This window comes from Monopterus albus, unplaced genomic scaffold, assembly GCF_001952655.1.
Source record: "Monopterus albus unplaced genomic scaffold, M_albus_1.0 scaffold6.1, whole genome shotgun sequence".
Lineage (NCBI taxonomy): Eukaryota > Metazoa > Chordata > Actinopteri > Synbranchiformes > Synbranchidae > Monopterus > Monopterus albus.
The window spans coordinates 2,856,759-2,871,529 of record NW_018127886.1 but is presented as its reverse complement, the minus strand read 5'-3'; the positions used below and the strand labels follow the sequence as shown (position 1 = coordinate 2,871,529).

The 14,771-nt window shown below is 39.9% G+C and overlaps 1 protein-coding gene across 1 annotated transcript; it reads right to left on the bottom strand.

Annotated features, from left to right (window-relative positions):
* Positions 1–10: 10 nt before the first annotated feature.
* On the bottom strand, positions 11–13,989 carry avpr2aa (arginine vasopressin receptor 2a, duplicate a). The gene is made up of 6 exons (XM_020620867.1): positions 13,630–13,989; positions 6,093–6,478; positions 3,512–3,757; positions 3,143–3,289; positions 1,797–2,349; positions 11–612 (listed from the first exon to the last, which is right to left on the bottom strand). Exons 2-6 carry the CDS (start codon positions 6,474–6,476, stop codon positions 413–415), a joined length of 1,530 nt encoding a protein of 509 aa, XP_020476523.1. The 5' UTR covers positions 6,477–6,478; positions 13,630–13,989; the 3' UTR covers positions 11–412.
* Positions 13,990–14,771: the final 782 nt, after the last annotated feature.

Below are 14,771 nucleotides of genomic sequence, written 5' to 3'. Positions count from 1 at the left end.
TATAACCATGGCAAGTGTTTCTCTTGTATGATTCAGTGCACAGGGTCCCACTCAGCAGCTTCTGAGGTGAAAATCTCTTTACTTTCAAGCCCATTTTACATTGCAGGTGCTTTCACTGAGTGCTGCTGTATATTCCACAGTGCCCTTATAAAACTTGACAAGTTCAATGACACCCTTTCTCAGGGCCGGGGTAGAGAAGACAGGTGATTACAGATACTGAAGATGCCCTGCTAACAGGGCTGCTGTTCTTTGTTGCTGGAAACATCTGGTGGAGGCCAGCGCTCACTGTCTGGAGGTCGTAGCAGTGACAGACTTGTGTGCAACAGTACGTCCTTGCTACATGTGTGTGAGCACTCATGCATAGCTTTTCAGACATTTCCCTCTGCGTCTGCTTCTGTCTCATCAGTCTCTGTCAGTACAGGCTGTCCTTGGTGGTGAAGGTGTGTGTGGTGGTGGAGTCATCGGGCAGGGAGCCCTGGCGGTGGAGTCGTGGCCGACAGTGCAGCAGATTCTGCAGCTCTTTGGACATGCTGCTAGAGAAGGCTGTATAAATCCACGGGTTGGTGCATGAGTTCAGACTGGCCAGCAGCATCAGAATAGTGAAGGCCACACCTGCAAAGGACACACACACACACACACACACACACACACATGTGAGAAGACAAGTCCATAAATGCAGGGACAAGTACAGTTTATATATGAATTTACACATGCATACTGTACATCGCATAGTTTTCTCCTCTCTTATGAAACAAACATTATTATGCAACTATTAACTATTTCATAAAAGTAATTCTAGATTATTATCATTGTATTTCCTTCAGGAATAACAACAAGGCTGTAAATATCCAGGAGGGACAACTTCCTGCATAGGTTTTCTTTTTTTTAACAGTTAATAATAAGTCTGGAATGAGTCTCTTAATAATAAAGGACAATAGATACGGATCAAGTGCTTTTACAGTATGATGATTATCAGCTGTGTGTTTTTTGTGTGATGATAATCGGATGTTTGTGTTTGTGTGCAGATTTGTTAGCCAGTACAGACTCATTTGAGTATGCATACTTGTATGCGCATGTGAGTGCACTTTGTATATGCAAGTGTAGATGTGTGTAGGTGTGTATGTTTATGTGCCTTGTGTTGTGTGTCTGCTTGTGATTTTGGGTATGTGAGCGAGCTGCTGGCACAGATTATTGTTGATGAAATGTCAGCACCTGGCCATGTTGCAAAATCACCAAGGGATATAAACAGGTTATTTACTGGGCCCTGGTGTTTGTCTTCAGGTCCAGATCAGAGAACACCCGCACAGTCCATACTATCACCCACAACTTAAAGCTACTGATTGCTTCATCTCTGGCTTCCAGTAAAGACATCAACAGATGCTGTTTGTGTGCCAGAATGTACAGAGGCTGAAGATGTCATCCAGCAGTGCCTGGTTGTGGGTCAAAACAAACACTCGCCGATACCACATCTGAGCTGCCATTTGTCCTTGGAGACATGATTGAGGCTGTATTCAAACTCATTAAGATGGACAACAATATTGATCACAGGTTGTTATAGATAAGGCCCAACGATTTAGCTTTTGTTTTATGGAAACAGGTAAGGCTCACAAATTTAGAGCAATAGAAAAACTGGACTAAGGGGCACCAATCCATCTGAAAGAAACATTTTACTTGCAGTGATTATAACATACATTGTTGAGGCGAGCCACATGCTTTGGAAATGTTGAACCAGAACTCTTTGAATCCAAGCTGGTAACATGGATGAGCAGCAAACTTGAAGCCTGTTTGTGACTGACCTTGTTCGGGAGGGCTGGGATCCCAGGCTGCCCACAGTTGGACAATGAAGTATGGTGACCAGCAGATAGTGTAGACCAGCACAATGACCAGAGTCATTCTCACAGTTTTGGACATGGCTTTAGTGATGCTTGGAGGTGGACTGGCTGAGGATGGAGGGCAGTCAATATCAAGGGAGCAATGGGGGGAGCCCGAGGCCAGCTCGCAGGACGTGTAGCTCTCCTGGCAATCAGAGCTGTTTAATGTTTGCTGTCGCATTGTAGATATTGTCACATGTCCACCACAGCAACTTTTATACTGAATAGTGGTTGGTGTGCAGTTGTAAGACTCTCCGACTTGGCTGTTGTGTGTGTTATTCACATTCTTGAAGAAATGTCCTCCTCTCTCGTCCCTGTTCCCTCCTCTGTTCACCCGTCTCCCCCTTTCCCTGGCTCGGTCATTCGTCTTTTTAAAGCTGGGGAAGCAGAAGAGGATTTTGTTCTTCTTCAAGTCAGTCATCACCATCCTCTCTGATTTCAGATAGATGTTATTGTGAATCTCTCGGAAAATTCTTATCTGAAAAACAAGTTTAACAGTTCAATATGAGTGAAACAAGACATTACATCATTCAAAGACCTCAAAGAGTGTGTATTAAAGTTTTTTACTGGCATGTGACGGATTCAGCTGCATGTCTTTGTACTCAGCAAGCAATCTTTTTTTGTCTGTTTCTTTTGTAGCAGTGGCAGGAAATTTTAAACAAAAGAGACTGTGCTGGCCATAAACCAGTGTCAGGCATTGCAGGACATTTTGAAATCAGTTAATAGTGGGTGATTCATACTTTTAGCTACTTTCATATTATGTGTACTGATTTTAAGTTAGGTATTGCACTCTATTACACAGTTACATTCAGTTTAATACCAGTAAATGACTTTGTATTAATCAGCTGAAATCTGATCATGATAAAGGGTCAGGCAGGGGTTCTGTTTGGCGGGGATCTGGTATATTCATTTTCCTGGCAGGAGGTTCTCAGAATGGGCACGTTTTCAGACCAGCCGTCTCAGCAGTCGTCTTCCAAGTGCTGTGTTAATTAGGGAAAAATAGCTGCACCCAGAAATATCTTTGCCTAAATAGAACAGCAGGGTTGATAGGAGGTAGAATGCTTATCTGCCATGGGATGCTACATAACACCAGCCACCATGCCCCAGAGGGTACTGAACAATGCCCGCCCAGTGCACCCTTCAAGAAAACAGGAGCATTCATTCATGCCCCCTTCATTATTGAATCATGTTGCGTACAGCATGTAATCCTAATCAGTGGGCTTTGTCAATGGTGTAGAAATTGAGAGTCCTGCCAGTAAAACTAGTATTACCTGACAGATGGTAATGATGAAGGTCGGCAGGAGGAAGACAGCCACTGTCATCCAGGTGACGTAGGCCTTCAGCCCCCATGACTCAGCAAAGTGACCCCAGCACTCAAACTCTCCAGGAGCAATTTCTGACCGAGAGAAGATGAACACCTGACAGACCACACAAAAGGAAGGTGGGAAACACTCCCATAAGTATAACTGTCAGTTTCTGCTTCCATTAGCTGAAAGTCAGTGACCTCGCAGAGCTAAAAATAGAACAAAGCTTTGAGTTCTACTGTAGAAATCAGGGTGTGCATGCCTGCTAATCTCTCATTTCCTACTTCGCCACGTGAAAGAAAGGTTTAATCTGCCCATGGGTCCACACCTCCCTACCTGTGGTATGCTGAGGACTAGTGCCAGGCACCAGGCTACAATGACAGGGGTGTTCCAGCGGGACACTGCTCCCCCACGGTAGGCCTGCAATGGGCAGCAGATGGCGCGATGCCGGTCTACTGTCATGGCAACAATCATGTAGGAGGAAGCAAACATGCCCACAATCTGCAAGTACTTGATGGACCGGCAAAGTAAGTCTGGTCCCTGAAATTTTCCTGTGATGTCCCATATTAGCTGGGGAAGAATCTAGACAGACAGATGAAAAAAAGAAGGGGTTATTTATATGAAAGTGGCTCCTGGCATGAAGAAGCATTTTCCTACTTACTCCAAGGAACAAGTCTGGAAATGTTCTCTTTTTTTTTTCTTTTTTTTTTTTATTGTCATCAAATTTGTGGACAAGACCAAAACTAACAATTAATTGATCCCAATAGAACATATAATATAGCCAAAGCCTGATCCTAGAGTTTTCCAGCCTCTGCTATTGTTAAAAAGGATTAAAACACATAAATGAGCCAAACTTGGGAGGCATGTTCCTGTATTACCATAAACATGGGCTCTTTAGTCCCAATTACACAGCATCCTGCTTCCATGAATACTCACGACAGCACCAGATTTTTTATTGATTCACTGGAATGTGTCCCAAGCAAGTTCACCTTTTAATCCTGTTTGAGTAAAATTTACGTAATTTACTGTGCACATCCTAGCAGGGGACTTCAATCATGCAGATTTAAAGAAAGTACTCCCCAAATTTGATCAGCATGTAAAGTGTGCTACCAGAGGAGCTAACACACTGGACAAGGTTCACAGACAGTGTTCTGTGTTATATTAAGAACTGCATAGACACTGTTACTGTGACAAATGTATCAGGGTCTATCCCAACCAGAAGCATTGGATGAACCGAGAGATCAAGCTGTTACTGAGAGAGAGGAATATTGCCTTTAGGACAGGCGACAGGGCTCGCTACAGTGCAGCCTGAGCTAAACTGAAGAGAGGCATCAGAAAGGCCAAACTGGTCTACAGGAGGAGGATTGAAGACCACCTGGACAGCAACAACAGCAGGCAGGTGTGGCAGGGAGTCCAGCAACTTACCAACCACAGGAATAATCTTGGTGTGGCAATGATAATAAAGGATTATCGTGTCGTATCTTATCGTATCGTATCGTATCTTAAACTAATGTGCTCAGCTGTTTTAGGAACTTGCCATATGGTAATACAAGATACGTTTGAAACTATATTTTAAAACAGCTGTTTGATAGAACCAATGGAAGATGCCAGAAAGTATTGAGAGAAGGACAATTAAAATGTTGGATTTCATAAACAAAACAATAATAATAATAACTTTAATCCATTCAAAAGGAAAATATCCCTTAGATTGTATTTATTGTCAGTTAAACTTAGTGTATGTGGATATTAAAATCTGAACCAAAATATTGATTAGTAGATTATAAAAACATATAGGAAACTTAACACATATGAACCAAACTGGGTTTTTTAAAAATGCATTTGCTTTTGACACTGGAAGGAAGCTATTCGGTCCTATTAACGCTGCTGGAAGATTTAGCCACTCAGCAGCATGGTGTGCATCAGAGGCAGAGAAGGCATTTGATCACATATAACAGATTTACCTTCATTACATTCTTAAACTGTATGGCCTTGGTCCAGGTTTTTGTAATTCGATTGGAATTATTTATGCAAGTCCAAAAGCATCTATCTCATTAAATGGTTCCATTGCCCATTCTTTTAACCTGTATGCAGAGGGACAAAGCATGGCTGCCCACTTTCTCCACTGATGTTTATTTTAGCAGCAGAACAACAAATATTAAAGGCAGATGTTGCTATAAGAAATATAACATTTCTCTATATGCATATTGTATTATTTTATATAAGCAACAAAACCATACAGGCATTTGGAGGATTTTCTGAGTATAAAACAAATTAGAATAAATATGAACTTTTGCCAACAAATGAATATTGTCAAAAGGAGGATGTCAGGGTTTTCCAGTGGGCCTTGCAACAGAGTAGTTACCATGGAATGCAAGCAGTCTAAAAATATTAACTTAAAGCTGATTGTGCAGCAACTGACATAATGGTCAGATATTAATTTAACTATGTGGGGCAGGATTGATGTAATTAAAAGGATGTTATTACCAAAGATAAATGAATTATGTAAAACTTTCCCTGTTGCTATATTAAAAGCAACGGATTTCCACACTTCATAGCATCTAATTTCATTTGGAGAAAGAAAAACCCCTTGGTTTTCATTTAATAGACTTTGCAGTCCTACTAGCAGAGGTGGTTTAAACACGCAACGAATATTGTTTAAATTTAATAAATAAAAGGTTTCCAATAGGTTAAAGTGTAACATGTATAGGCCAAAGCAAGAAGATTGATCTTAACAAAAACATTCAGTGAGACTGTTTCAAAATCTTTTAACTGCATGCCTGCTTACAGCACCAAAAAATGATGATGAATGAGCTTCACCTAACTCACAGAGTATAATACTCACAGTTTATAATGTTTTGTCTGGTCCTGTCATTTACACCTCAGTTACTGTATGCTTTAAAGAGCTTCATGAACTGACCTGAAAGAGGGCCACCACCAGGTCAGCCACACACAGGTTGAGCATGAACATGTGCATCGGCGCGTTGTGCTTCCTCCTGAGCAGCACCCACAGCACAAAACCGTTCCCCAGGGTGGTCAGAGCCAGCACCACACCGAGCACTGCAATCTCAGCCCGGGCCAGACCCGGGTCTCTGACAGCACGCTGGGGCAGCGTCTGAGGTGTGGTGGTGGTGGAGACATTCTTAGGGAAGATCCCAAAGAAAGAGCCTCCACTCTGAGATGTGTTGAATGAGTTCAGTTCAGATACAAACAACGACGTGGAAGAGAAGTTGTTTCTTCCTGTGGCGACCAGAGAGGAGAGGCCTAACCCATCCCAGCCTGTTTCCACACTGATGCTTTCCATTACTGAAAGGCAAACGCAGTGTTAATGTGGTAAAACCAACACAATCTGCAGAAAATAATCACTAGGAGCCAAACTGGTGCAGGGCCACAAGATTGTTTATGCTCAGATTTTACAAAGTGCAGATCTTATCAATAAATAATTAACTTGTTCTGAATTACTGCACTATCAGTGTAATATCCAACTTTTTTTATTGCATTACTTCCAACTGTCCTCAAATTTGTCAGCTGAGTAATTTTGTACTGAGCTTTTTTCTTATCGTAACACTGAGAATCCCAATAAAACACTTGGTCTTTTTATGTAAGATACATGTTGATGCAGGGATTTGTCGCAGGGACTTAGATGAATCTGTTACATATTCACATTGTTCATTATAAATAGCCTCTTTGACATTTGACTGAATCTGATGAAAGACACCAATCAGGCTGATCTTATGTATGTTGTTGTGTTTTTGGTGACTTTTCTATGTCTTCCCTGTCTGTTTGTCCATCTCTCAGTGCTTTCAGTTCTGCTTGACGCAAGTACAGTATCATTTATTTTCCTTTTCGTACTTTCTCAAGGTTGATTTGAGAGCTTCCCCTCTGTCTTACAGTTTATTTGATTCCTTCACCTCTGCTCTCATAATCATTCTCATCCCATGATACTCTCCTGTCTGGGAGGAGAACAGAGGAAGATGAAAGAAAAGTAATGAAGGCCATGTGAATGAGTGTGGCAGATACGATAAGGAGAAAGAAGGTGGCCAAATATAAAGGCCTTGGTACTGTTAAGTTATCACAGAGTTTGTGTTGGTTGACACCACCAACACACTGCATTGTTGACTAGTGTGCAAGGAGTGACTGTGTACACAAATGTTACACTAAATTGGTGTTTGCAAAATGTCCACATCTTAAATTAGGAGAACTGCAGTGGTAGCATTGTGCAGCTTGAATGTGACTAATGAGACATTACAAGGATGTTCTCACTACTCCGCTGAGACCTAATGGCCAATTTGCCAGCAATAGCAGACTAACTAGTGGGTGTGGGAGCACAGCTGAACGCATTGTCAAGCATTAGCATGCTGCCTCTGCCAGAGGAATGTGTTCAGATGAATGCATGACAAGTCAGGCCAGCTGGGCCTCGACACCCAGCATGAAGGTAGAAAGGAAAAGAATCTGAATAGAATCATTTCTCTGGAGTGGGTCTCCTGTGGTTTCAATGAATCCCTGCTGCCACAGGTGACCACAGCAGTGCCATGAATGGCTATACCAAATAATAACAATGCATTATTAAGAATCAAATTGTTTATTTATCTTTATAAAATGAGACACACAGTGCTTTCTTTAGCTAACTTTGGCCATGCTCCTTATTTACTTTCAACTGGAAGGTGAATCATACCAAATACTCTACAACAACCCAGTCGCTGTGTACCAGTTCAGGGGATGCATCCTTCGAAAGCTGCATTTGAGGACCGATTACGTCATAGCATCGCAACAAGGCTGTCCCATTTCAAAGGCTTCATCAAATGCGGCCGAGAAATGCGTCCTTCTTTTGCTGGGAAACAAAGGCTCCAACTGGTGGATCCTTCACAGCTCAGTCTATCCCAAGGTTCTATTATGAATACTATTATTTTTATAAGGAGTCTCCTGACCTCTCTTTGGCAGGACCTGAGGGTCTTTCTATGTAATTACAGCATCATTTTTGAGAGGATTCTTTTTGCTGTTGCAGTGCTTTATATCCTCCATATACTGTAACCTCATGGTGTATATTTGCCCTTGTGACTATTTTCTGATACGAAATTTGTTTTGCCTTTGTGTGGATAAAGTAGAATGACTTAGTAGGTGTTATAATATCAGTGTGGCCTCAGACACTGCTTGTGTGTTCTGATCATATATGGGAAATGTGCATTTCCTCCTAAACAAATTTGGAAAAGAATAGTTCTGGTCATCTTTAAGTCTTGCTAAGAAATTCTGGCTTAGCCTATTATGTTGAATTTCTGAAGGGTATGAAGTATTTTCTCCAAATAGGCTCATGTCTCATTTACATGACCTGTGCATCCAAGAAGATCCATTGTCTTCAAATTGCCCAATGGTCCAACTACAGGAGACCCACAGATGACACAAAATGTCAAACATTTCCTGCTCTCAGAGGACATTTTGATATCAACAAGGTTAATATTGTACTGGGTACTGTTTGATGTGTTCCCAAAAGTATTCTGCTTTGCTCTCTTTTTACTGTAAATACACCAACCTCCTCTGTCTGATCGACTTCATGTAGAGTACAGATTGTTCCACCCCTCTGCACTGGATGCTCTTTTGACTTTAAAGCTTTCACTCTGATTAATGATAGAGCAGATCGCCCTCTTGCATTTCTTTACAAGTGTGCAACCATCCATTTCATGTCCTCTCCATACAGTAGCCGTTTCTCACACACAGGCCTCAGGGAGGACAGAAACAATCAGTTAAAGTGCATTTGAAATAAATTGAAAACATCTAAGTCCACTTTTCTTACTCTTCACATATGTTTTGGTCATTCCTTTTGATAAACTTGCTTTGAGTAAAACAATCCCAAACTTTGTGAAGTGCCAAATATTTTATGGAGATACTTCTTTGGGATAATCATTACAATATTATATCGTCAAAATAAGATTTTTTTTGTCATTATGACAAATATTCAAAATAATCTCAGAGGGTTTTGTTTCAGTTTGGTCAGAAATATGATGAGATTTAAACACAAATAATGTGACTCATAGACTTCACTTGTAGGCAGTATTTAGGACCATATCGGTGTGTTTGCAGATTTTACCACAGTTAGAATTTTGCTGATTATTTGCAAATGCAGGCAATACAATTGTAGATTTGTAGCTTTTTGTCTGTCTTTTACAGCCACCACCCAACCTTGTTTTCCTCTCTCTGAAAATGTTTTATCTGTATCTGGATGATACAGTGAAAATCAAGTCTGCATTCAATTCTGTCAGTGTTACACTCTTACAATGTTACATGATCATTTAGGGACATATGAATCTGTAGTATACACCTCACAATACTGTAATTTTGTTTTAAAAATATCTCTGCAAACTTGATCTACACTGTGAAGTTTACACTCAGTCAAGTTACAAAATACAGTCAAATTTAAAAATCAAGTTTTGCAAAATGGAACGTTGTGCTGTAAAATATGAAGAGATTTAAAATAAACAGACTGAAACATGCGAAACCCCCACTATCATGTTAGGAAATGTTTTACTCATGAGTAGATAAGTTACCTGTCTCTAGTTTTGTCTTGCCATCTCTTGCATGGCAGGGAAGCAAATCTCTCTCACTCTTCAAGCACAGAGGATATTTTTGTGTGGGTGTGTGTGTTTTAACACACTGACAGTGTGGATTAGCTGGATGGCAGATGAAGTGTTGCATCGCTGGATTTGCAGGCAGCACCACAGTTGTAGAACATGTAGTGAACTTGGAAGTGACTTTGTATATGGAAATATATTTCACAAATTTCCATACCCAAAGTCACTTTTCTACTGTAGTTCTTTGGTATTAATGGTGCAAAGTGCGGTGTGCAGGGCAGAGTGCAGAGAACATGAGACTCTAGCTTTTGGTGTACTTTTACTGTGCATTGTAATGAGAACTACTGTTAAATGATTCTCCTAGCTTGATGTTAGCACTGGTAGTTTTTTCTTTGTTCTCCTATGTCTTCACATCAGAGTTTGGTTTACCTCATAAAAGCTTTAGCTGTATGATGGGAGGTCGGGTGTATATACTCTAAGTCTGTGGCACCCTTTACATTTGTAGTCACTTACTGAAGGTACAATATTTGTTAGACAAACTAGATTCAGTGGTTGGTGCATCCTTTGTACAGTTATTAAATGATGTTTTGTAGAAAAGACATATTGGCCTTTTCCATCAGTTAGAACAGTCAGGCCCTATTTTTTCTGGCACCACCACCAGTCTTGTCATCCCCCAAAATTGTTTGTCTGCGCTTTTTATTGTTGGTCACTGTAAATAAGGAAAATTTGCACAAATACAGTAAATCACTAATTATTGAATTTCCCACTTTATCTCCCTCATTTAACTTGGTTGCAATGTGCCATCTTCCCCGCTTCCCCTATAGACCTCACCAGGGACCTAACGTAGATAATAGATAAATGAATAATTGCATAGGGAATTATGACCACTTTAATAATTAAAAAATGAAATAAATATTGTATTTTTAAAATTGATTTCTTAGAGAAAGTCAAGACACTCTAAGACTGGAAGGGTAAGAGAGTGATTGATGATAGAAAAGGAAGCATATATGAGGGGAAACAGTCTTGGAATCTGATTTTGCTGACTTAGTGAATAGGGATCATTCAGAAAGAGGTTTGGCTGTGTTATCAGATGTCATCCCTGTTCACACACACACTAACATCCTGTGGTTCACTTTCGATGTATGGTGAGGTTAAGTAGATGAAGTAGACCATATGCACTACGTAGTTTTACAGCTAATGAATTGATAACATGGAGTGATGGTGCTAGGAGTGATAGACTAGGAGGTAGTAGATGCAATAATCCAAACATACTGAAAGACCATCACTTCCCCACATGTCTTGTGCACTCCTTTGATCAGGTTTCACCCAGTCAGACCTGCTCACTGTCCTATATACAATGTGCTTGTAAGCATTTTCATTCTCATTTATTCACCTTCTCCATTTCTCTCCTTCTGTTCTAACACCCCATGGTATTAAATATCAAATCTGCATAAGAAACCTATTGATATACTTATTATTGCAGACTGATTTTATGTATTATCCTACTGTAATCGACTTAGTTAGACTGACAATGGGAAGCAGGATTGAACTGGTTTGATCCAGTGAGCATGTAAGTAAACTCAAAATAAACATACAATTCAAGCATAACAGTACACCACGTTATTTACTTAAGCTTTGGTATTCAGTGCTGCTTTTCTCATTATAATAAGAGATTTTCATACCATAGATATTCTTACACAACAAAGGTCTAGCTGAGTCCTGTGGTGCCACACACTGGGCTGTCTGGTATTTTATCTGCACAAAAAGCAGATATGACCACACTTTCTTCTCTAAGCCTAGCATATCCATAAAGTGGATCCCCACTGGCACTCTCACATGCATGAAAAATTCACCAACTGAAGGAATTAGTGATGGATATATATTGGTGTATTTCAATTTGTGGAGGCACCTGTACTTAAAAATCTGATTCACAGATCAGTATCAGCAATTTTATTTTATTTTTTTCATTGCGCTACTCAGACTCTAGTTTTGTGAACAGCCCTTGTGAGCAGTAAAAGTAAACACTTTTCTTTTCCTGTTTTGCACAAACAATCCATTAAATGTTAATCACATGGAACCACACCTCATTGCACACACTGATACAATCATTACTTGCCTGCATTTCAATTTTGTCTGCTACTGCTGCGCTGCATGAATTTTGTATTCCCAAATATTTTGTGAGTTTATTTCCAATAATCACCGAACAGAACTCACTGTAGGTCTGGTGTGGAAGAAGGTCCGAGTCCCCTTATCAGCACGTTCATAGGACCACTGAGTGTTTTTCTTGTTATGTATCATTAACCAGCACACTGCCAACAGGCATGTCTCCTAAACAAAACAGGGCATTTTTCCTGTAACAACCTATATCAAATTTAGAGTATTTCCCTTTAAGAATGGAAGCTGGGTGTAGTGTTACCAAAACAGCCAGAACCATATGGTTAGATCTGTGCCACATGATGAAAAGATTCCCTGTTAGAAACAGACTAAATTGACCATAAAAATAACAGTAATGAAGATGATGATGGTTTTTCCTGATGGAGCTACAAGAAGGAAATTTACTATAGACTGCACCAAGAACACACATACAAACAAGGAAAGAGTATGATTAATGGAAAAAAGTCCTCATACAGACAACTTCCTGCTCTTAATCACAAAAAAAGATTCTGCCAAAGAGTGATTTGTTATGAAGGTAGAGACATCAGCTTTCACTGAGAATAACATTCCGGGAGTGTGCTGCGATCGCTGATGTTAAGATGTTATTTCTATTTAAATTTTGAATAATGAGTCGCGTTGCACATTTCTTTAAAAGGGGGGCCAATAAATTAGTGAGTTTTTTAACACACAGCCAGAGTGTGACCACAAACGTCTATATTGGCAGGACATGCACACGCACAAAGAAAAAGATACACATATGGACATAAAAGTGAAGCTTTTTAATGTGAGCGTAAACGCATCCCATCGCAAAACACCTCGCTGTCAGTGCATGGTAAGCTTTCTCACGCATGTTGTTTTCTCTTGGGTGTGTTTTTCACTCATCTCAGTCACTACGGGACAAAGTATGGAGAACCGTCACCATTACAGTCCATTAACATCAGATGTAAGAGCAGAGCGCATTAACGGCCTGATGGTTTCCTTAAGCGCTTTTATTCCATGGAAAAACTTATAGGACCATATGCATTTGCAGTTAGGGTCTGCTCTTAATGATCCATCTTTGCCAGATCTACTGTACATGTTACTGTGTGTGAGTGTGTATTTTTAATTCATATAAGGCTGTCATTAGGAAAATCAACTGAATGTGACATATGATCATTTAAAAGAAACAGATGACAACATTCAAATACAATATGTATGTAAAGACAGTATAAAAGTAAATGTCATACAAGTTTACTTTAATGCCAGTCACTTTTTAAATAGGTGAACATATGTAGTTTCCTAAAAAAAAAAAAAAAGTTATGATACAGTTATTGTACTTTTTCTAAAAACAAATTTGTTTTTCTCTTATGAAATATTAATAATTTAATGACACCTTGTTTAGTCTTTGTAGTGTTTTCTTTACAGTATAAACAAAGAAGAGTAAGATTAATATAATTATTGATTTAGTAATAATTACAATGAATAGAATAGAATAAAATAAAAATGATAGGCAACATAGCTAATAAAATGCTGAGTACAGAGTGTTTTGTGTGAACATGAGATACTGTAGATGCAAAGGGATGATCGAAACTGGTTTGTTTGAGTTTCGTTAAACAAATGGAGTGCAAATTATTGTCAGGAGGAAAATGATCATAGAATATATTTATTATTTGCATGTCTACCTGTATTAAAATCACTACCAGTTTTAGTCCTCAAATCAAAGAATCACCACAGGTTTAAACAAAAAAAAAAGGTACTTACTGATTTATGATGGTGCAGGTGTGGGACAAGAAGCGGTCAGAATTTTACCCAAAACATTCACATCTTCAGTGTTGTCAGTCCAAGCCCTTCCCTCAGGGTAACACCAGCAGGCTCCTGAATAAATAAGGCAGGACTCAAACCAATATCAGCATGCCTTCATCAGAGTCAAGCACCTTGTTTCCTTTTTGGTCAGTGATTAAAAGAAAAAAGCTCCTCTGCGGGGTCTGTGCGTGTCCTCTGTGGGCCTGCTGACTGTGCTGTCCTTGCTGAATTCACAGATGTATGTCAGACTAATCCACTTGATCTCCATCTGTGTCCTGGCTCTTTGCGTGTCACATTCTGCTCTTGCAGTGTGCTGTGCCTCCAGCTCCACCAGCAGAAATGAATTTGAACTGTGTCTGCTCTTACCTCCCTCTTCCTCCCCCACTATCCCCTCCTCTAGAGTAAACCGGTCTGTCCTCTAGAACTAAGGGTGGAGCATGCAGCCTGGAGTGGAAGCAGGGCATTATACATACCTATGAAGTGTTTGTGTGTACTGTATGAGTGTGTGTGTGTGTGTGTGAGAGAGAGAGAGAGGGAGAGAGAGAGAGAGAGAGTAAAAGAGAGTATTGTGTTCATCTGCATATGCATACTGTGTGTGTGCGTGCATGTGTGTGTGTGTGCAACCTTGTTCTGAATTTAATGCTTGAGCATAGGTGTGAGTGTTTATATGTGAAAAACAGACAGCAGAAGATACTGCAGACAGAGAAACAACCCCATCACTGTAGTAACATACAGTGGGTACGGAAAGTATTCAGACCCCCTTAAATTTTTCACGCTTTGTTATATTGCAGCCATATGCTAAAATCATTTAAGTTCATTTTTTTCCTCATTAATGTACACACAGCACCCCATATTGACAGAAAAACACAGAATTTGACATTTTTGCAGATTTATTAAAAAAGAAAAACTGAAATATCACATGGTCATAAGTATTCAGACGCTTTGCTCAGTATTTAGTAGAAGCACCCTTTTGAGCTAATACAGCCATGAGTCTTTTTGGGAATGATGCAACAAGTTTTCCACACCTGCATTTGGGGATCCTCTGCCATTCCTCCTTGCAGATCCTCTCCAGTTCTGTCAGGTTGGATGGTAAACGTTGG

What these genes read in the sequence shown, in the direction of transcription:
- avpr2aa (XM_020620867.1), bottom strand. Translation starts at nt 6,476, where the DNA reads ATGGAAAGCATCAGTGTGGAAACAGGCTGGGATGGGTTAGGCCTCTCC. An exon ending in TGGTGGTGGCCCTCTTTCAG is followed by an intron (nt 3,758 to 6,092) that starts GTCAGTTCATGA and finishes CTGTCTGTCTAG; the next exon opens with ATTCTTCCCCAGCTAATATG. An exon ending in TCATCATTACCATCTGTCAG is followed by an intron (nt 2,350 to 3,142) that starts GTAATACTAGTT and finishes CTTGTTTTTCAG; the next exon opens with ATAAGAATTTTCCGAGAGAT.